Here is a 24,214-nt window from a genome sequence, read left to right on the forward strand (position 1 = left end):
ACTTATTATTTTATACAGTCCATTATATCGAATATATTTCCATGGTCTTTCGAACCGTATCTTTCCATGGTCCTTCGAACCGTATAATTCCAAGGTCCTAAGTGTACCGCATTCTGGTTAGTATGAAATCGTTACATCGAAAGATTGGCGACATTTCTGTTCCTATTTTGAAGAAGACATCATTAGAAACCACGAAAGTGTCAGAGAATACAAGTGCAATTTTCAAGTGGAAGTCAAGTTTATTTGAATAAGGAAACTAGTGACCTTTCTGTTCCCAAGCTTTGGAAACCAAGAAAGTGCTAGGAAGTCTCCAAAAGAATACTGTTTTCGTGAAGGAATCCATCTGTTGAGTATCCTTTGTTTACCTGCCAATACTATTTGAGTCAACAAATTCAATTCATTTAGGTATATATATATATACCTAAATGAATTGAATTTGTTGACTCAAATAGTATATATATATATATATATATATATATATATATATATATATATATATATATATATATATATATATATATATATATATATATATATATACTATATAAGGGATATCGATCAGCAATTAACGAGATATATTTACTCTTTATTCATGTAAAGCCTAGCTTTCGAAGCTTATTTTGCTTCTTCCTCAGGGCAACTGTAAAATACAACAAAACACATCATCAACAATAAAACAAAAAACAGAGTACAACAACTTACTGAATGCGAGGTTAATCTCTAAGTCTAAGAAATGTACAAAATCAGACACAAGCATCAAATAGGGTAATATCAAATGATTATCAATTAAGAAACGCAATATCATAATACGCAATAAACAAAGTTAGGTTAAATGTCATTCATCAACTGGACCATCGAAAAATGGTCTGTTAGAAAATTCTATGAGATATGCATATATTGGACTTAATCTCTGCGTGTCCGTTTTTTTGTTAATTTTACTTTTTTGAGTTTGTATGTGGATCATTTCTAGTATACATCTTTTTTTATAATTTACATTTACATCTAAAATTTTTACGTTATTAAAATCAACACTGTGTGAGTACTTATTAGCATGAACAGATAATGCACATCTCAGGTTATTTGTTCTAATATCACTTTTATGTAAGTTCATGCGATTTCTAAGCCACTGAGAGGTTTGACCTACGTAGGTTTCATGACAGTCAGTACATTCCAGTTCGTACACCACATTCGATTTTATTTCTTTTGGTATAGGGTCCTTCAGTTTTGAATATAAATTTGCCACTTTCTTTTTGCACTGTGCTACTATTTTCACTTTTTTATTATAATCTTTAAAACAATTCTTAATTTTGTAGGTAAGGTAAGGGATGTTAGGGATGCTTCTATATTTCACAACTTCTGTTTCTCCCACCATATCAGGTTGTGTTTGACTTTCAGTCAAAGGCAACATTGAAGTAGAATATAGAAGTTTTTTCAACATTGTTTTAGGATAGGCATTCTCAACTAAAAGATCAAACAGTCTTTTCATGCTTCCATCTCTGAATGTTGGATCACAGATTTTATAAATCCTGTTTTTTTGTTCTTTAATGAAATTTAATTTTATGCTCATTGGATGGTCAGATAAAAAATGTATAAACTTTCCTGCAGAAGTCGTCTTTCTATACCAATTTAATTTTACTTTATTATCCACTCGGCATACCTTGGTATCTAAGAACGGAACAGAGTTGTAACAATCTTCTGTTTCAATCGTGAACTTTAATTTAGGGTCGAAGCTGTTGAAAACTTGCAATATCTCCTCAGTTCCCGTTGATGGTAGGGATATTATTAGGTCGTCTACATATTTTTTTATAAATGCAAGTGTGAATGTTAATCTAGGTATACAGGAGTCGAGCACATAGTCCATCACATACAACGACAAAATCGGGCTAAGTCTGGATCCCATAATGCACCCAAACATCTGCAAATAGACACTGCCATCGAACATGAAGTAACCTGATTCTAGGAGGAAGGTGATAATCTCCTTGAAGTATTCTTTTGATATGTTGCAGACTGCCTCAATCTTGTTCCAATGGAATTCCATTGCTCTCAGTACCAACTCCTTTGATATGTTGCCAAATAGGTTGACTACGTCAAGTGATATCACCACATAATCTGGGGGTAATTCAAAATTGTTAATCTTACTGGAAAAGTCAAACGAATCTCTCACATAATATGCATTATCCTGGTCATAGGCTTCTGTTAGGATTTGTGCAATATAATTTGAAAATTTACATGTGGGACCCTGTACATCAGATACGATTGGTCGCATTGGGATATTTTCTTTATGTATTTTGGGATTTCCGTACATTCTAGGGCTCACTGAATTATATGATTTCATTGATCTTGCAGCTTCTTTACTTAGTATATTTTGGTTTACAAGTGTGGATATGATCTTGTTGGTTTTATTCTGGATAGTGGTCGTTGGGTCTCTAGAAATCTTTTTGAAATCGTCAGTGTCAACAATTGAGTACATCTTCTGAAGATAATCCGCCCTATCCATAAGTACAGTCACTGAACCTTTGTCACTGTCGAGAACTACAAGGTGATCATTAGTTCTCAAAAAGTTTTTCGTTGTTTTATATAGTTTTCTTATGTTGTCTGTCGCACAAATATTATTTTTACCTTTATGTAGATGACCGGTTATAATGCTTGCTATCTTAGCTCTCAAAGTGTCTCTTCTATCTTCCTCCACCAAGTCCAAAATGCTTTCAACGTCTGCTATTAGGTCTTTGATGTTTATTTCTTTGTGGTCTAAAGGGACGTTAAATTTGGAACCCAAACCAAGGACTGTTCTAACCTCTTCAGGTTCTGTTGTCTGGGACAAATTCTTGAACCATTTCTCTGGAACTTTATAATCTGCTTTATGTATTCTTCTTTGTAGTGCTTTAATTTTTCTGAGGTTTGTGGCTTTCACTTTATGAAATATTTTGTTGTATGTAGTCTTCTGGCGTCTGAAAAATTCTCTATGTATCTCTGTTGGTATTGTCTGTCTCAACTCTCTTTTTATGGTGCTATTGTACTTGCAAATGTGTGAAATCTTTAAGTGAATGTGTTCAATCTCTAAGGAAAGTAATCTATTAACTAAGTTTTTGTTAAATCCACTAATCTTTTTATTGAATCTACTTCCTGTGTGAAATTCAACCAAATTCAGAACATTCTTGACTCCTGTTCCTATATGATTAGGTGTTAATCCCAGTCTTTTACATTCGAGAAGGAATATCCTCCTGTTCAAGAGGTTCGCTATCTTTCGGTTGTTGTTACTCCATGAAAGGAATGTGAAAAGGAATGCTAACAAGAATGCAGTCCAGAAGGAAATCCATTACTACTTCAGCAATGGACGGACTGAAGTTGGACAGAAGGGATGTAAACAATATTAGCTCCATCTATACTTATTTGATTCATTATGACCAGTTTGGTGGCAGTGAGTTGAATGGATCAAATGGAATGAATATTTCCACAAGTTCTACAGTCGGGATAACGTAATAATGAAATCTATGTTCCGGACTATTTCTGTGAGAGGGGATTGGATTCGGTTCATGGAGTCTTTCAATAATCGCATTTGTTCTGAGTTCGGTGAGAGTGAATTACTGCGACCAAGTGTGATTTAATGCTATTCTATGTTTCATTTGTCATGTGCGTGTATTCTGTGGCAAGTCTGGTTGACAACATTTTTGACAACCTCTCATTTTGTTGATTATTCTGTTTACCTTATTTACATATGATAATTGATTTTTACTCTTGTGCCAACGAAATATCAGATCTTTTTTCGCTAAATTTGTTGATGTTCTTGTTCATTGCTTTCTTGAGAGCTATTGATTTGTGTTCAAATAAGATCTTTACAACTCTGTATTTCGGTATGTACTATTTTTACATGTTTTGTGATTGCCATGTTTTTGACTGTTTTCTATTGCTATTGTAGAGTCCTGAAGAAGGTCCCCATCGGGATCGAAACGTCGACTAAATGAAATAAAGAAGAGTGAAATTATAACACTTATCAATTTTCCCACACCCCTTATCATACTTATAACTATTGTTATATATATATATATATATATATATATATATATATATATATATATATATATATATATATATATATATATATATATATATATATATATATATATATATATATATATATATATATATATATATATACACAGCGCAGAAAGATATATAGATAGATATATACACAGCGCAGAAAGAAGTAATCCTCGCAAACACGAGGCTTGTGAGGAAGTTCTTAACGTCCCTCTGAAGCGCTTTGGCAAAAAAAAATGCCCGGCACTAGGAGTTGCCTGCCCTATATGGTGATTGAAAAAAAAAAAAAAAAAAAAAAAAAAAAAAAAAAAAAAAATATATATATATATATATATATAATGTTCAAGATAATGATCGTTGAAAATGATAATATATACTATATAAGGGATATCGATCAGCAATTAACGAGATATATTTACTCTTTATTCATGTAAAGCCTAGCTTTCGAAGCTTATTTTGCTCGGTCGGTTCGCTGGGAGCACCGGTCTACTCTGCAGACAAGGTGTCCTCAGGAGCTGGTAAGTATATATATATATATATATATTGAAAGTGTAATTTTCTTGGGTTTAGAGCACATTAAAATTCAAATATTTATATTTTATTCAGTGAAATCATCGACATATGTTTCGGCGTAAATAAGCCTTTTTCAAGATTGTATATATTAATAACAGTTGGACATCAACATCTAAAATTAATTAAAATTGATTATTATTCATTTTTTTTTTCCCTTATGTCTATGCTAACTTACTAGTCTAGCAATATTCCTATAATAAAAATTGTACAAGTCAAATCAATAAAATTTAATCTTTACGAGGGTACTGTCAAATAAAATTTGATTTGTTTAATTCTTGATAATGCAGTTCTCCAGTTTATCACTTGAATTGCCATCTGTGTTTATCTATCTATATTAACAAATATGTTATTGAAGTTTTCATTTCATTTTGATTTTGTTTTACAATTGTAGTCACAGATGCCTCCTCCAGATAGGTTTTATATTATTGCAGGATGTTATGGTAAATTTTTGCTAAATTTTTCAGGTCGGTTCTGTCGTTTATAGAGTTTTTTTCCTTTTGAATGTAAATCATTTCCAGAAAAGTCCTAATTTTGCTGTTGGTTTCTTTGTGTAAGATTTCACAGTTGTCGAAGTCGAACCCATGGTTAGTTGTTAATTCATGTTTCTTTAAGGCTGTAGAATTTTTTGCATATTTGTGGCCGTTGATTCTTTCTTTTATATATTGGGTTGTTTGGCCTATGTAAACTCCTGAACATTTCTTGCATTTCAGTTTGTAAACACAATTGGATATTTTATCTTTTGGAATTTTGGATTTTAGCTTGGTGTAGAGATGTTTCAAATTGTTTTTGGATTTATGTGCAATTTTTATGTCCGTGTCTTTGAATATGTAATTAATTTTTTCTGATAAATTTTTCACGTATGGAATTGCTACATATTTTTTGTTTCCTTTTGTGGCTTCGTTTTTGATGGTATTATAAGCTGAATGAATTCTGTTTTTAAATATTTTTTCTATTAGATTTGATGGATAGTTATTTTGATTTAGGATTTTTTTTGCTTTTTTTATTGTCTCGATACGATATTTTGGTGATGTCAGCTTTATCGATCTATCGGCAATCCCTGAAATTACACTTTTTTTATATTGAATTGGTGCTATTGATTTATAATTTAGGTATCTGCCTGACCATGTTTCTTTTGTGTGCCAAATTGTTTCTATTTTTGAGTTCATAATATTATGTATGAGTGTCATATCTAAAAAGTTTATTCTGTTGTCTTTTTCAATTTCTGTTGTAAATTTAATTTTTGGATGATAGTTGTTTAATTCGTTTAAAATTAATAATATATCTGCTTCGGAAACTGCAGTCAGGCAGTCATCTACATATCTTTTGAAAAAAGATATTTTGTGTTTTATTTTATTTATTATGGTTTCTTCAAGATCTTCCATTACCAATTGGGCTAATAGTGCTGATAGAGGGGCTCCCATGCTGCATCCGTCTATTTGGCTGTAAAAAGAATCCTCAAACTGAAAATAAGAGTTTGATATGCAGAAATCAGTGGCCTTCAGAAATTCAACTTTCGTGAGATCTGTGTGATGTTTTATTTCATCCCATCGTTTTGCAATTATGCTTTTGGCTTTTTCCATCGGAGTGTTGGTGTATAGGCTGACAACATCAAATGATACCAATTTTTCATTGTCTTTCAAGCTCACTGTATTTATGAATTGTTTGAATGTCCAAGAATCTTTTATGTGGTATGCATTCTGGCCAATAATGGGTGAAATACACTTGGATAAATATTTTGATAAATTATAGGTAGGACTTTGAATACAGCTGACAATTGGTCTTAATGGAATATTGTTTTTGTGGAGCTTAGGTAAACCGTAGAATTGGGGAGGTACAGCGTTGTGTATTTTGAGACTGGAACATAGTTTTTTAGGTAGAAGATTTTTCATTTCCCAATTTTTTATTAATTCGTTATTTTTCTTTTGAATTATTTGTGTAGGATTTCTATTCAATCTTTTGTAAGTTTGTTCGTCATTAAGATGTTCCATTATTTTATTTTTATATTCACTTTTGTTCATAATAACGGTTTTATTCGATTTATCTGGTTTCAGGATGGTGAGTTGAGGATTGTTCTTCAGAAATACTGTCGTTTCTTTGATTTTTTTATTCAATATTACTTGTTCTCTATTCTTCTTAGAATTTTTGTGTTTGAAATTAGTGATGGTATTTGTAATATCTGTTCTTATTTTTGTCTGTGTTTCTGGTTCCAGATTCATAATTGCAGTTTCCAAACTCGCAATAATGTCCGTTATAGGTATGTCTTTTGTTTTATATTCTTTGCTGTAGTTCGGGCCCAAGCTTAAAACTTCTATGACTGTTTTAGGTATAGTAGTGTTAGTGAGGTTAGTGACCCACTCTGTATGTGTGATATCAGTATTATCATTTTTGTTGTTCAATTCCTGTATTTTTTTTATTTGTTTGCTTTGGATTTTTTTGAATGTTTCCTCTATTTTCATATTCTGGATGTTAAGATATTGTCTAATATAGTTAGATGGTTGTACATTATTTAACTCCGACTCTGTATGTTTAATTTCCCTTTCTAGTTTTCTCAGGTGTTTCGTTGTGTCTGTTAGAAGTAGATTGAGTGTTTTCAATTGGAAACAACGTACTGCACTGTCAAATTTTACCCCCATTGAGTTGTCCAGGAATTTGATGTGGGGAAGACTAAATTTCAGAAATGTTGGACATAATTGTGCATTTTTGCATTGTAAAAGAAATAGTCTCCTGTTTTTCTGCTTCGCATTCTTCTTTTTGATGTTCCAAAGTTTTTTCAAAGCTTGTGATATGTCCTCAGGATAGTTGTCACGAATAAATATCATGTTGATGTTGTTTGTCTCCATTTTTTCACCCAGAAGCTTATGAATAGGAAAAGTAATATTTCTTGTGCTATATTTGATGTATTGAAAGTGTAATTTTCTTGGGTTTAGAGCACATTAAAATTCAAATATTTATATTTTATTCAGTGAAATCATCGACATATGTTTCGGCGTAAATAAGCCTTTTTCAAGATTGTATATATTAATAACAGTTGGACATCAACATCTAAAATTAATTAAAATTGATTATTATTAATTTTTTTTTTCCCTTATGTCTATGCTAACTTACTAGTCTAGCAATATTCCTATAATAAAAATTGTACAAGTCAAATCATAAACATTTAATCTTTACGAGGGTACTGTCAAATAAAATTTGATTTGTTTAATTCTTGACAATGCAGTTCTCCAGTTTATCACTTGAATTGCCATCTGTGTTTATCTATCTATATTAACAAATATGTTATTGAAGTTTTCATTTCATTTTGATTTTGTTTTACAATTGTAGTCACAGATGCCTCCTCCAGATAGGTTTTATATTATTGCAGGATGTTATGGTAAATTTTTGCTAAATTTTTCAGGTCGGTTCTGTCGTTTATAGAGTTTTTTTCCTTTTGAATGTAAATCATTTCCAGAAAAGTCCTAATTTTGCTGTTGGTTTCTTTGTGTAAGATTTCACAGTTGTCGAAGTCGAACCCATGGTTAGTTGTTAATTCATGTTTCTTTAAGGCTGTAGAATTTTTTGCATATTTGTGGCCGTTGATTCTTTCTTTTATATATTGGGTTGTTTGGCCTATGTAAACTCCTGAACATTTCCTTCCTGAACAACAAAAATGATAATACTGATATCACACATACAGAGTGGGTCACTAACCTCACTAACACTACTATACCTAAAACAGTCATAGAAGTTTTAAGCTTGGGCCCAAACTACAGCAAAGAATATAAAACAAAAGACATACCTATAACGGACATTATTGCGAGTTTGGAAACTGCAATTATGAATCTGGAACCAGAAACACAGACAAAAATAAGAACAGATATTACAAATACCATCACTAATTTCAAACACAAAAATTCTAAGAAGAATAGAGAACAAGTAATATTGAATAAAAAATCAAAGAAACGACAGTATTTCTGAAGAACAATCCTCAACTCACCATCCTGAAACCAGATAAATCGAATAAAACCGTTATTATGAACAAAAGTGAATATAAAAATAAAATAATGGAACATCTTAATGACGAACAAACTTACAAAAGATTGAATAGAAATCCTACACAAATAATTCAAAAGAAAAATAACGAATTAATAAAAAATTGGGAAATGAAAAATCTTCTACCTAAAAAACTATGTTCCAGTCTCAAAATACACAACGCTGTACCTCCCCAATTCTACGGTTTACCTAAGCTCCACAAAAACAATATTCCATTAAGACCAATTGTCAGCTGTATTCAAAGTCCTACCTATAATTTATCAAAATATTTATCCAAGTGTATTTCACCCATTATTGGCCAGAATGCATACCACATAAAAGATTCTTGGACATTCAAACAATTCATAAATACAGTGAGCTTGAAAGACAATGAAAAATTGGTATCATTTGATGTTGTCAGCCTATACACCAACACTCCGATGGAAAAAGCCAAAAGCATAATTGCAAAACGATGGGATGAAATAAAACATCACACAGATCTCACGAAAGTTGAATTTCTGAAGGCCACTGATTTCTGCATATCAAACTCTTATTTTCAGTTTGAGGATTCTTTTTACAGCCAAATAGACGGATGCAGCATGGGAGCCCCTCTATCAGCACTATTAGCCCAATTGGTAATGGAAGATCTTGAAGAAACCATAATAAATAAAATAAAACACAAAATATCTTTTTTCAAAAGATATGTAGATGACTGCCTGACTGCAGTTTCCGAAGCAGATATATTATTAATTTTAAACGAATTAAACAACTATCATCCAAAAATTAAATTTACAACAGAAATTGAAAAAGACAACAGAATAAACTTTTTAGATATGACACTCATACATAATATTATGAACTCAAAAATAGAAACAATTTGGCACACAAAAGAAACATGGTCAGGCAGATACCTAAATTATAAATCAATAGCACCAATTCAATATAAAAAAAGTGTAATTTCAGGGATTGCCGATAGATCGATAAAGCTGACATCACCAAAATATCGTATCGAGACAATAAAAAAAGCAAAAAAAATCCTAAATCAAAATAACTATCCATCAAATCTAATAGAAAAAATATTTAAAAACAGAATTCATTCAGCTTATAATACCATCAAAAACGAAGCCACAAAAGGAAACAAAAAATATGTAGCAATTCCATACGTGAAAAATTTATCAGAAAAAATTAATTACATATTCAAAGACACGGACATAAAAATTGCACATAAATCCAAAAACAATTTGAAACATCTCTACACCAAGCTAAAATCCAAAATTCCAAAAGATAAAATATCCAATTGTGTTTACAAACTAAAATGCAAGGAATGTTCAGGAGTTTACATAGGCCAAACAACCCAATATATAAAAGAAAGAATCAACGGCCACAAATATGCAAAAAATTCTACAGCCTTAAAGAAACATGAATTAACAACTAACCATGGGTTCGACTTCGACAACTGTGAAATCTTACACAAAGAAACCAACAGCAAAATTAGGACTTTTCTGGAAATGATTTACATTCAAAAGGAAAAAAACTCTATAAACGACAGAACCGACCTGAAAAATTTAGCAAAAATTTACCATAACATCCTGCAATAATATAAAACCTATCTGGAGGAGGCATCTGTGACTACAATTGTAAAACAAAATCAAAATGAAATGAAAACTTCAATAACATATTTGTTAATATAGATAGATAAACACAGATGGCAATTCAAGTGATAAACTGGAGAACTGCATTGTCAAGAATTAAACAAATCAAATTTTATTTGACAGTACCCTCGTAAAGATTAAATTTTATTGATTTGACTTGTACAATTTTTATTATAGGAATATTGCTAGACTAGTAAGTTAGCATAGACATTAGGGAAAAAAAAAATGAATAATAATCAATTTTAATTAATTTTAGATGTTGATGTCCAACTGTTATTAATATATACAATCTTGAAAAAGGCTTATTTACGCCGAAACATATGTCGATGATTTCACTGAATAAAATATAAATATTTGAATTTTAATGTGCTCTAAACCCAAGAAAATTACACTTTCAATACATCAAATATAGCACAAGAAATATTACTTTTCCTATATATATATATATATATATATATATTTTTTTTTTTTTTTTTAATCACCTTAATAGGGTTTGGCTGTCGATAATGCCGGATCGGTCGGATCAAGACATTTATCAGCTGGTGGTCAGGAAACTTCGGACTATTCGGGTGGTCCATAAGATGACCTCCTTCTGTGCTTTTTCAATCAGTTTTTCGTCAAGTCCCAGCCTTTCCGTGTTTTCCGCCAGATGCTTTTCAACAAGTCCATTGGTGGTGATGATGAGAGGAAGAATTGTTGTTGAGGTAAGATGGTTTATTTCCTTCAGCTCAAAAGCGAGGTCATGATATTTGACAATTTTTTCAGTATGCGCTTTGTCAGCATTATCATCCGCTGGTATGGTTATGTCGAGTATTGTCACCTTCTTTGGATCTTTTTCGAAGATGACGATGTCAGGTCGGTTGTGGGCAATCGATCTGTCCGTGGCGAAAGGATGGTCCCAGTAGAGTTTTACCTTATCATTCTCCATGAAATCCCGAGGTAAGTATTCATGTATTTTTTTGGATGTTTTCAGCAACCCGTATTTTATGGCGATGGCCTGATGGTATGCCTTAGCCATGGCATTGTGGCGTTCTGTATATGCCCTGGGTGCGAGTACAGGGCATGATGATGTGATGTGTTGTATGGATTCAACGTGCTGTGAGCATTTACGGCATTTATCATTAAGTATATTACATCCTGCTATATTTTTCAGGTATGACCTTGTTGGGACAACCTGATCCTGAATGGCTGCTAGTCTGCCTTCCGTCTCCGCATACAGATACCCGTTTCTGAGGTAAGTTAGGGACCTTTCCCGATCCACATTGTTTCTTTTGAGGGCCGTTGGATATCTACCGTGGAGTGCTTTACCATGCCACTCTTCAGTTAATTGTGCAATATCAGGGGGTTGAGATTGTTGGTCTGTGGATGCTAGGTTTAGGGCTGTGATGTTTTCATCCTCTGTGATGAGTGCTTGAAAGAAAGGTGTGTCTTTTGAGTGGATGTATTGCCTGAGTTCTCTGGTTGCTCTGTGGTGTGTGGTCTCTATATTTTGAAGTCCTCTCCCTCCATCCTTTCTGGGTATGTATAATCTGTTCACAGAGGCATGGGGGTGGTGTATTCCATATTTGGTTAGGAGCTTTCGTACTTGGGTGTCAATGGCTTTTAGCTCTGTTGTCGACCACTTGAGTATTCCGAAAGAATAGGCCAAACAAGGTATTGCCCATGTACTTATCGATATGAACATCGCCTTGGCGTTCAGTTTACTCTGCACAATCTTTTTTACTCTGTCCATGAACTTTTGCTTGAATGTTGTTTTCGCTTCCGATGTTTTTATATCTAGACCTTGCTGTATTCCTAGGTATTTGTAGGTTCCCTCTGGATCTAGTCTCTGTATTTCCAGTTCATCTTGTACAAGCATCGCTTCTCTTGTTGTTATCTTTCCCCTTTTCACATGTAAGACCGCGCATTTATCCAGCCCCATTTCCATTCTTATCGATCTGCTGAAGGATGCTACTATTTTCAGCTGTCTTATGAGTTGTTCTTCGTTGGTTGCGTACAGCTTCAGATCATCAATGTACAGACGGTGATTTATTTTTATGTTGTTTCTCCTTTCAATTATATATCCGTAGTTCGTGTTATTCAGTAGCTTACTCAGAAAGTTTATCGCGAGACAAAACCAAAGGGTACTTAGTTTGTCTCCCTGAAAGATCCCTCTCTTGATACTTATTTCATCTGTTATATAGGTGCCTTCATTTGTGTTCACTCGTAGTTTCGTCTTCCATGCTACCATTAGATGTTTCAGCAGATCGATTATAGCCTTGGATACTCCGTATAGTTGTAGGGTTTTAAGGAGCCAAGAGTGTGGTATCGAGTCGAAGGCCTTCCTATAATCGATCCACGCCACGGATATATTTCGCTGTTTCTTCTTGACCTGTTTTGTTATTAAAGAGTCGACGACGAGTACTTCTTTGCATCCTTGTGTGTCTCTGCGACAACCGTTTTGTTCACGTGCCATGATGTTATATTTTTCTACATGTTTCCATAGGTGTAGTGTTAGTACTCCTGTTAATATTTTATAAATCGTTGGTAGACACGTGATTGGTCTGTAGTTCTTTGGATCACTATTTTTTGTTCCTTTAGGTAACATGTGTGTTATGCCAAGTGTGATGTGTTCAGGCATTATCGAAGGATCCACAAGTGCTTCTTGAAAAATTCTGGCCAGAGTTTTGTGCGTCGCGGTGTAGTTTTTCCACCAGTAATTTTGTATCCCATCGGGTCCTGGTGCTGACCAGTTGCTTGACTTTTTGATTGTAGTCTTAATGTCTTGTTCAGTTATAGTCACTTGCTGCATGATGTATTTGTCTGTGTCCTTTTCTGCTTCTCGGATCCAGAAAGCCTCGTCGTCATGCTGTTCTCTTCGACTCCAGATTTCCCTCCAGACCGCATGCATGTCTTCTTTCTTCGGGTATTCTTCTTCGGGTGTTATCTTCTCTTCCAGTGAACGATAGAATTGTTTTGCGTTTTTATAGTAAAGTTGATTGTTCTGGTATCTTCTTACTCTCTCATTATATCTACGGATACGATTTCCTAAAGCCTTTGCCTTTTGTTTCAGATTGTCACATGCTGTCATAAGGTCCTGCTTAAGCTGTTCATTGCGGCTTTGGATATGGAGTTCCGATGTTAGACGGGTGACCTTTCTTTGGAGCTTCCTGGTTGGTGATGGAGTGTTCAGGTAAGTATGTAATATACCAATTTTATTTCTGATTGTATTTTTTTTTTTTTTTTTTTTTTTTTTTTTTTTTATATATATATATATATATATACTTACCAGCTCCTGAGGACACCTTGTCTGCAGAGTAGACCGGTGCTCCCAGCGAACCGACCCGTCTATCGGTGGATTAAAAAAAAAAAAAAAAAAATATATATATATATATATATATATATATATATATATATATATATTTTTTTTTTTTTTTTTTTTCTTCACCATTCATCGGGTTGGTACGTGAGACAACCGGGCTGATTCTTCAGCCAAGATTGTTCTCAGGAGCTGGTCAAGAACCTCCTGACTATCCGCGTAGTGCCCAAAATCACTTGCTTTTGGGCTTGACTAATCAAGTAAGTATCAAGTTGCAGCCTCTTTGTATTTTCTAGCATGTGGGCCTCCACCAAGCCGTTCACCGATATTATGAGTGGCACTATAGATGTCTTTCTGAGGCCATAGATCTCCTTCAGTTCAAAGGCCAGGTCGTGATACTTACTGACCTTCTCCGTATAGGATTTGGTGATGTTGTCGTCAGCGGGAACCGATACGTCTATTATCTGTACAGACTTTTCGGTTTTATTGAACAACACAATGTCAGGGCGATTGTGTGCTATAGACCTATCTGTGACCATGGCAGTGTCCCAGTACAGCTTGAAGATGTCATTCTCCAGCACATCTCGTGGTTGGTAACTATGAAAACCGTCATTACTTTGCAGTAGACCTGTTTTCGTCGCGATTTCCCTGTGGTACACTCTGGCCATGGCGTTGTGGCGTTCCATATAATCTTTTGGGGCCAGTATAGGGCACGAGGATGTGATGTGCTGAATCGTTTCCAGGGCTCTGGAGCACCGTCTGCATAGGTCGGAGGGTATGTTGCGGCCAGTTATTCTCTTTATATAGGCTCTTGTTGGCACCACCTGGTCCTGGATTGCTATAAGCCTTCCTTCGGTTTCAGGGTGTAGGTATCCTGCTTTCAGGTAAGTTAATGACTCATTTTTTATTATATTATCAGATTTTAAATTTCCAGGATATCTGCCATGGAGGGCTTTGCTGTGCCACTCCTCCGAAAGCTGTTCCAATGATTGTTCCCTGAGATTCACCGAGGATTTTGCCAGCTGCAAGGCTGAGTACTCATCTGCTTGGCACACGATCTTAAAAAGCGGTAAGTTTCTTGATCTGAAGTAATCTCTCATCTGTGATACAATTTTGTTGTGTGTTATGAGGATATTTTGAAGCCCTCTGCCACCTTCATGTCTGCTGATGTACAATCTATTCACTGAGGAATGGGGGTGATGTATTCCATACCTAGTGAGGAGCTTTCTGGTTTGGATGTCTATTGCTTGCAGTTCTGCGGCTGTCCAGCGTACTACTCCAAATGAGTAAGTAATGCAGGGTAAGACCCATATATTAATAGCTGTAAACAGTGCCTTCGAATTGAGCTTAGCTTTAAGAAGACTCCTTAGCCTGGCAAAGTATTTAGTCTTGAAATTATCTTTCACTTCAGGCGTTTTTATGTCAAGGGCTTGTTGAATGCCAAGATATTTGTAAGTTTCTTGAGGCCCTAGACATGATATTTTTGACTCGTTCCACAGCTTAATCTCCGGACCCTCGGCAACCCTGCCCCTCTTCACATCCAGGACCGCGCACTTGTCCAGTCCCATCTCCATGCCGATCGTCTGGCTGAAGGATGACACTATTTCCAGTAGCCTTCTCATCTCTTCTCTATTGGCTGCAAAAAGTTTGAGATCATCCATGTATAATTGGTGGTTTATTTTGCAGTTTCTGGTCTTGTTGATGATATATCCGTATTTGCTTTTGTTGAGAAGTTTACTTAGGAGATTCAGAGCCAGGCAGAACCAGAGCGGGCTCAAAGTATCTCCCTGGAAAATTCCGCATTTGATGGCTATCTCCTTTGACATGCTGCTTTCACCTCTATTATCAATCAATAATGTGGTACGCCAGGCGCTCATGAGATGTTCAAGCAGATTGATCACCTTATCTGATATTCCGTACAATCTCAGTGTTTTTAGCAGCCAGGTGTGGGGCACTGAGTCAAACGCTTTCCTATAATCGACCCAGGCTATAGATATATTACGAAGTTTACCCTTCGCTTGCCCGGTGATGATTTGGTCGACTACAAGAAGCTCCTTGCATCCTTTTGCATCCCTACAGCAGCCATTCTGTTCGCGTGCCAAGATGTTTTCTTTCTTCACGTGATTCCATATATATTTTGTGATGGTACCAGTTAGTAGTTTATATATGGTGGGCAGGCATGTTATTGGTCTAAAATTCTTTGGGTCAGATGTTGTGTTTCCCTTTGGCAACATTATGGTGGTGCCCAATGTGAAGAAACCAGGGATGACAGTTGGGTTGGTCAGTGCTCTCTGAAAGAGGGTAGCAAGGGTTTGATGGGTGCTCGGGAAGTGCTTCCACCAATAATTCTGGATCTTGTCCGGTCCGGGCGCCGCCCAGTTGTTTGTTTTTTTCAGCACCTGTTCAATATCCAGTTTAGTGATCTCAACCTCTTCCATGTTATACATGGAGCTTTCAGCCTCCGACTCCCTGATCCAACGAGCCGTATCGTCGTGTTGCTTGTTGTTACCCCATATTGCCTGCCAGTAGGTGTACATGTCCTCTGTTTTGGGAGGTTCCTTATCACTATTGTTGTTGTTTTCCAGGTTTCTAAAGAATTGCTTTTGATTTTTATAGTACAACTGATTATTCTCGTACCTCATTTTACTTTCAGTGTAGCGTTTTATACGGTTACCTAGAGCTTTTATTTTTTGTTTCAGGTGATCATTGAGGGTTTCAAGCTTCATCCGGGAGTCAGAAGCTTTAAGGTTTATACGGACCTCAGAGGCTATCCTACGGACCGCCTTATAGACCTTGTTGGATACGACCTCGGTGTTCAGGTAAGTATGTAGTAATCCGATGTTTTTCCTAATCTTTAATACTTTTCTTTCCAGGCGGGCTCTCCATGGGGGCTGCTCTTTCTTTGGTTTTCTGTGTGGTTCCGTTAGACACTTTCCCATCTCCTCACATACAGTGGCCGCTCCCGTGTATACCAGGTCCACTATATCTCTCAATGTTGTCGCGCTTGTGATGTGAGATTCAATAATTGCATCTACCATCCTCACCTTCTCCAACATGATGCGCGATCCCTTCATCCTAGGAATTTTTAGCCTAGCTTGAGGATATATATATATATATATATATATATATATATATATATATATATATATATATATATATATATATATATATATATATATATATATATGATTAAACTTCAAACTTATTTTTAAGAGTCTTTAGTGTATAACTGTGAACTATTGATAAGGGTCAAACGACTCGATTATTTTGGAGAATAAAAGAAAACTTTTTATTCCTTGCCAAGCTTTCGAATTTATTTAATTCTCCTTCAGGGCTTCTGAAATACAATACAAATCCTTCACATATTCAGTTAAACAATAACTTAGTTAATAATTCACTAACAGAATGTGAGGTTATGTTTAGGAAACTTGCAAAACTACAAAACATTTGTCTTAATTCAATTCACATTGATCCTTTGGACATTAAAACGACAATAATTTTCTTCAATTTGAAACGTCAACAAAATAAAAACATTTTTTTTCACAACCAAAATATACTACTTAAAATATTTAATTTATTTATTTTTTCTCCTTTGTGTCAACTGGCTAGATAGGTATATTGTTTTGTTTGTTTTTGACACTTTCGTAATCTGCCTTCTTCCTTTCACTCGTCAACGGGACCATCGAAAAAGTATATGTTTTCTTCCGATTTTTCTAACAAATATCCTTATATAGCACTCAACTTATTTGTGTCTGTTTTTTTGTTAATAATATTTTCCTGTTTATTTATCTCTATCATTTCCAATATCAACCTTTTTTTGTAATTTTTTTCCGTTTTTAACACCTTTGCTTCTTCGAAATTTATTTTATGATTTAAATTGAATGCATGGGTTGCTAGTGCGCATCTATCCGGATGTTTTGCAATATCTGATTTGTGTAATGCCAATCTGCTTTTCAACCATTGAGATGTATGTCCTATGTATATTTTTTCGCAATCTTCACATTTTACTTCATAGACTACGTTGCTTTTTAATAGTGTTTGAATAGGATCTTTTAATTTTGTATATAAATTGCCCACAGTTTTTTTATTATAAATAGCAATTTTCACTTTTTCATGTTTAAATATATTTATTAGTTTTTTTGTTAATCCATGTATATTTGGGTATGATGCATAATGAATTTCCTCTGTTTCTTCCTCGCTTCTTATTAGTTGTGGTGCTTCTGTGGTGTCACTTGCATACAATAATTTCTTCAACATTCCATAGGGATATCCGTTCTGTCTTAATATCTCCAATAAATTTTGTATTCCCTCCTGTATGTAAGACTCATGACATATTCTTCTTATTCTATTTTTCATTTGTTTTATCATGTTAATTTTTATATTTATGTTATGGTCTGAATTATAATGGATCATTTTGTTTGAGTGGGTTTCTTTTCTATGCCATTTTAACTTTATAACATCATCTTGTCTTTGTACTTTTGTGTCTAAGACCGACTGAAATGCTCGTTCAACAAAGAGTTCCACAAGATTAAAATGACAAATTTAAAGAAAATCAACAACCTCAAGACAACTAGCATTCCGAACGTAACAACTCAAGATAGATGGATAAAAAATTTATCTGACAAAGAAATACCAAATACAGTCAAAAGTCTGTTATCATTAGGATCCAAATTCAGTGTAACAACTACAAAAAAAGATATAAACATTGATCGCATAATAGCAGATACAGAATATATCCTAGAAGCAATACCAGATGGAAGAAAAAATGTACAGAGAGCGAAAGTCACAAATGCAGTCACAAATTATATACATAGACCTATAGAAGAAAATTCTCTGATACAAAAATGGTATAAGGACACCAAATGGTTTTTAAAAGAAAACAATGATTTAATTATATTGAATAGTGACAAGGGTGCAGTGACAGTTGTAATGAATGAAAAAATGTATAATGAAAAAATTCAATCTATTTTAGAATCCAAAGATTTCAAGAGACTACCCAGAGATCCCACACAGGCATTACAAACAAAATGTAATAAATATATTGACAAACTAGGAGAACTGAAATACATAACAAAAGAACAAATGAAGCAAATGAAAACATACAACTCTGTTGCGCCAAGAATTTACGGGAATCCAAAAGTTCATAAAGATGGTTATCCCATGAGGCCAATAATATCAAGTATAAATAGTCCAATGAATTCCTTATTTAAATTCATTGCTGACATTTTGAAAACCGCATATGATGAAGAAAACCAATATTATGTCAAAGATACATTCCACTTTGCAACAACAGTTAACAATTTCAAATTACCAGAAAACTACACACTAATCTCCCTAGACGTCATAAATTTATTCGGTAATCTGGACAAAAATGACATTATTGAAGTCCTGAAACAAAAATGGGACAAAATTAAAGAACATACAAACATCAATATGGAGCTGTTTATGGAAATTATTTTGTTTATATTGAATAACAACTACTGCGTGTTCAAAGAAAAATATTACCTTCAAATATTTGGATGTGCTATGGGTTCTAAACTAAGTCCAAGACTAGCCCAATATGTCATGGATCACTTGGTAAAATCATGTGTGGAAAAGTTACCATTTAATATACCCATTTCAAAAAAATTCGTAGACGACTTATTATTGACTGTACCAAAAACACATATACAGACTACGTTGAAGTGTTTTAACTCTTATTCCAAAAACTTACAATTCACTTTGGAAGTAGAAAATTTGGAACAATATGTACCTTTCTTAGACACAAAAGTACAAAGACAAGATGATGTTATAAAGTTAAAATGGCATAGAAAAGAAACCCACTCAAACAAAATGATTCATTATAATTCAGACCATAACATAAATATAAAAATTAACATGATAAAACAAATGAAAAATAGAATAAGAAGAATATCTCATGAGTCTTACATACAGGAGGGAATACAAAATTTATTGGAGATATTAAGACAGAACGGATATCCCTATGGAATGTTGAAGAAATTATTGTATGCAAGTGACACCACAGAAGCACCACAACTAATAAGAAGCGAGGAAGAAACAGAGGAAATTCATTATGCATCATACCCAAATATACATGGATTAACAAAAAAACTAATAAATATATTTAAACATGAAAAAGTGAAAATTGCTATTTATAATAAAAAAACTGTGGGCAATTTATATACAAAATTAAAAGATCCTATTCAAACACTATTAAAAAGCAACGTAGTCTATGAAGTAAAATGTGAAGATTGCGAAAAAATATACATAGGACATACATCTCAATGGTTGAAAAGCAGATTGGCATTACACAAATCAGATATTGCAAAACATCCGGATAGATGCGCACTAGCAACCCATGCATTCAATTTAAATCATAAAATAAATTTCGAAGAAGCAAAGGTGTTAAAAACGGAAAAAAATTACAAAAAAAGGTTGATATTGGAAATGATAGAGATAAATAAACAGGAAAATATTATTAACAAAAAAACAGACACAAATAAGTTGAGTGCTATATATGGATATTTGTTAGAAAAATCGGAAGAAAACATATACTTTTTCGATGGTCCAGTTGACGAGTGAAAGGAAGAAGGCAGATTACGAAAGTGTCAAAAACAAACAAAACAATATACCTATCTAGCCAGTTGACACAAAGGAGAAAAAATAAATAAATTAAATATTTTAAGTAGTATATTTTGGTTGTGAAAAAAAATGTTTTTATTTTGTTGACGTTTCAAATTGAAGAAAATTATTGTCGTTTTAATGTCCAAAGGATCAATGTGAATTGAATTAAGACAAATGTTTTGTAGTTTTGCAAGTTTCCTAAACATAACCTCACATTCTGTAAGTGAATTATTAACTAAGTTATTGTTAAACTGAATATGTGAAGGATTTGTATTGTATTTCAGAAGCCCTGAAGAAGAATTAAATAAATTCGAAAGCTTGGCAAGGAATAAAGAGTTTTCTTTTATTCTCCAAAATAATCGAGTCGTTTGACCCTTATCAATAATTCACATATATATATATATATATATATATATATATATATATATATATATATATATATATATATATATATATATATATATATATAGCTGCAACACTTGCCTTGGCTGACAGCTCGGCAAGGGTTTTATCCCGTTTTTGAAAACGGTGGTTGGAAAAAAAATATATATATATAGTACGTATATTAGTATATAATTCATTATGGATAGAATGCTTGTCGAAAAACGTGCTAGTGTAAAGATTGCAAATAATTGCAAAGAAATTGGAACCTGTCATTGCGAAAATTGAAAATGATTCATCTTGTTTGAGTGCAGAAGATTTTGGTGATTTTAGTGATTTTAAAGGTGAATTATCTAAAATTGATGAATGCTTCAATGATGTTCAGACACAAATTGAAATATCTTGTGAAGGCGATCAATTTGGTACTCAAATGAGTATAAGAGAAGAGAGGAATTTTTCGACAAGATGCATAGATGTGAAATCAAAAGTACGTTTCTGTTGAATAAGAGAAATGTCCCCAATAATTATGTCTAATTTGAGGTAGAGTCAAGGGTTATAATGATAGTAATAATATATATTTATCCTTAAAAACCACATATTTACATGTATGAATACAAAAAAAATATATAAAAGGTACAGGATATGTCCAAAATGATTATACAATCAAGTAGCATCTGAAAAGTATTCCTGAAGACACTTAGATAATAAAAAGTTTTCAACTGACCTATTGAACTTACGTTTATTCTCAATTCTTTTTAATTCCAAAGGGAGTGCATTATAAATTTTGATTTCCATATATCTTGGTGATTTTTCGAATCTTGTTGAGTTGTGATGTGGAATTACTAAATCTTGCAATTGTCGTGTAAAATATACATGATTGAAATTCAAAGGCAGGAATGTATTGATGTTCATTTTAACGTGTTTCATAATTTCAAAAATATATACACAGGTCAAGGGTAATATCCTCAATTTTCTAAAGAGTATTCTGCAAGAGATTTTATGAGATACCCCACAAATTGACCTTACTGCCCTCTTTTGAAGTTTGAAAACTCTTTAAGTACATGACGAACAACCCCAAAGCATAATTCCATATTTTATCCTAGATAAAAAGTGGCTGAAATAGTACGAGAGACATATTTCACTATTGGTGGCATCCCTGAGCCTATACAAAGCAAAGCATACAGATGATGAAATGGAACAGAGTCCGGTAACATGATCTTGCCAATTCAAATTTGAATCAATGATTACTCCCAAAAACCTAACTGAATGAACTTGTTCTATTGAACTCTTTCCAACTCTTAGTAAGAGGCTTTTATTTCTATGGTCTTCAGTATTTTTCAAGGAATACCCCATAAACAATGTCTTTTCAGTATTCAGAAACAATTTATTGTCAACGAACCATTCTGAAAATCGTGTCATGTTATTACAGGCACTCAACAATGCATTCTGTACCGATCTTTCCGAACACAGTAGTGTATTATCATCTGCAAACATTATCAGCTTAGATGGATCATCAGCAGCAACAGAAAGATCGTTCACAAATATCAGGAAATAGTAATGGCCCCAGTATGGAACCCTGAGGTAGGCCACACCCAACTTCAACGAAAGATGAACGCACGCCGGCTACCTCGACCAATTGCATTCTTCTACAAAAATAAGATTTTATTAAATCATTAATGTGGCCCCTAAGACCTATCTAGTTCATCTTCTTCAGTAATAAATCATGCGAAACAAGGTCAAATGCTTTGCTTTGCTTTCAGGTCCATAAAAATTGACGAGCATTTCTCCTTATTTTCAATTCTTTCATAAAGTTTAGTAATGAATGACTCTAATGCAGACTGAGTTGACCTTCCTTGTCTAAATCCGTGTTGACCATTGGATATTAAATTATGTTTATTCAAGAATGAAATAATTCTTTCAAATATTACACGCTCTAAAATTTTCGAAATTGATGACAACAGTGAAATAGGTTTAAAGTTTTCATCATTTGTATGTTCACCCTTCTTAGATAGCATTTTATACGCGCCAATTTTAATATATTAGGAAATATACCAGCCTGGAGTGACGCATTCACGAGATGTGTCACAACAGATGTAAGCCAGGCAGCAGTGTTTTTTTTGTATTATGAAGTTCTGTCTCAGATACCGGCAAAATGAACATATTAACTTCAATTTTATTTTTTAATTTTGGATCCTATTTATGGAGCAATTATTCAATTTTTTGTACATTTCTGAGGGTAAATTAGCAAGGTTATTCTTAAAATGATCTTCCACAATTTTAGGATCATCAACAATTTTTTCGTCAATGAGAAGACTCATTGATTTTACAGTATTTGTTTCCTCAGGTGAACTTATATTCTCTTTCATTATTTTATATACTGTTTTAGATTTATTTACTGAATTGTTCTAATCTCTGTTATTTTGAAGTTGTTCAGCTACCGTTATAATACTTCTGTATATTTTTTTATACTTCCTATAAGAATTGATATTTTTAACTAGTATTATGAGCCAGTGCATAAAGTTGTCTAAGCATTTTCGAAGACGTTCTGATACCACTGGTGATCCATCATTTGCGGACAATCTCACCCCCAGCATACACTTTTTGAATGGGAAAAGTCAACATAAAATGACAAGGAATTAACGAAAATTTCAAATGCTGAATCAACATATTGTGCTCAATAAACATCCAGCCACGATTCCCTTGAAATGATTCATTGAAAAGTATTAAAGTTATTTGAGCTGAACACTCTAATGTAAGTTTACCCAAGATCCGGACTAATATCTACAAAAATGATACTACCTGCGAACAATGATCTGGAAAACCATTGGGACATATCTTAGTTTCCAATATTACATCTTCAGGCGGAACACTAGACTCTACAACAATAGCATCACTTTTTACTCCATATATGTCCACCACCTGCGTTCTACCCGACAGATAACTTGTCATCAGTTGGTGCGTAATCCCTCTTATCCAATAGTCTTCCAGCCTGTCCAACAATATCCCATGGTTGACGGTATCAAAGGCCTTCGTAAAGTCGAGAAACAAACATAGTGCCGTCAATTTCTTATCCATTGCTTTGTACAATTCCGTAGTTAATTCCAAAATTGCATCCTCTGTCGATCTTCCATCTCTATATCCATATTGTCTTTCTGATAAGATATTATTTTTATTTAGAAAGCATACTTTTCTAACCTTGATAATTTTCTCAATGACTTTCGATAAATTAGAATTTGATGTGATTTGCCTATAATTATTCATGTCACTTTCAGAACCCCCTTTTTGCAGCTTCCAGATGTTCGGAAACTCACCTTTGACAAAGCATAAGTTGATGATATGGACTAGAGGTGAACATATTTCTTGCGCTACATCTTTCAGAGTTTCTGATCGTATATTGTCGATTCCTGCACTTTTATTCGATTTTAGTTGCTTGATAATGGACAACACTTCAACCTGTACGTAGGCGGCAAGAACAACTTCTCCTCACAGATGTTTCTTCTCTCCTTGTATCCACCTAGATCATACGATCTACCCCTATGTTTCTGACCAATGTTACTGTAAAATTCATTCATTTCAGTAGCTATATCCCTTTCCCCTGTACATACTTCTCCATTTTCTAGCTGAATACCATGAATAATTG

General features: G+C 33.7%; 3 protein-coding genes across 3 annotated transcripts in view; 1 reads left to right on the forward strand and 2 right to left on the reverse strand.

Annotated features, from left to right (window-relative positions):
* Window positions 1–24,214, reverse strand: part of LOC123676855 — a 264,151-nt gene that overhangs the window by 138,195 nt on the left and 101,742 nt on the right. The window lies entirely within an intron of this gene.
* Window positions 559–7,451, reverse strand: LOC123675428. Its single transcript, XM_045610786.1, has 4 exons — window positions 7,239–7,451; window positions 5,997–7,010; window positions 703–3,241; window positions 559–640 (listed from the first exon to the last, which is right to left on the reverse strand). Exons 1-3 carry the CDS (start codon window positions 7,449–7,451, stop codon window positions 836–838), a joined length of 3,633 nt encoding a protein of 1,210 aa, XP_045466742.1. The 3' UTR covers window positions 559–640; window positions 703–835.
* Window positions 18,103–19,219, forward strand: LOC123675429. Its single transcript, XM_045610787.1, has 2 exons — window positions 18,103–19,146; window positions 19,205–19,219. Exons 1-2 carry the CDS (start codon window positions 18,103–18,105, stop codon window positions 19,217–19,219), a joined length of 1,059 nt encoding a protein of 352 aa, XP_045466743.1.

Source organism: Harmonia axyridis, chromosome 3 (genome assembly GCF_914767665.1).
Source record: "Harmonia axyridis chromosome 3, icHarAxyr1.1, whole genome shotgun sequence".
In the NCBI taxonomy this organism is placed as follows: domain Eukaryota; kingdom Metazoa; phylum Arthropoda; class Insecta; order Coleoptera; family Coccinellidae; genus Harmonia; species Harmonia axyridis.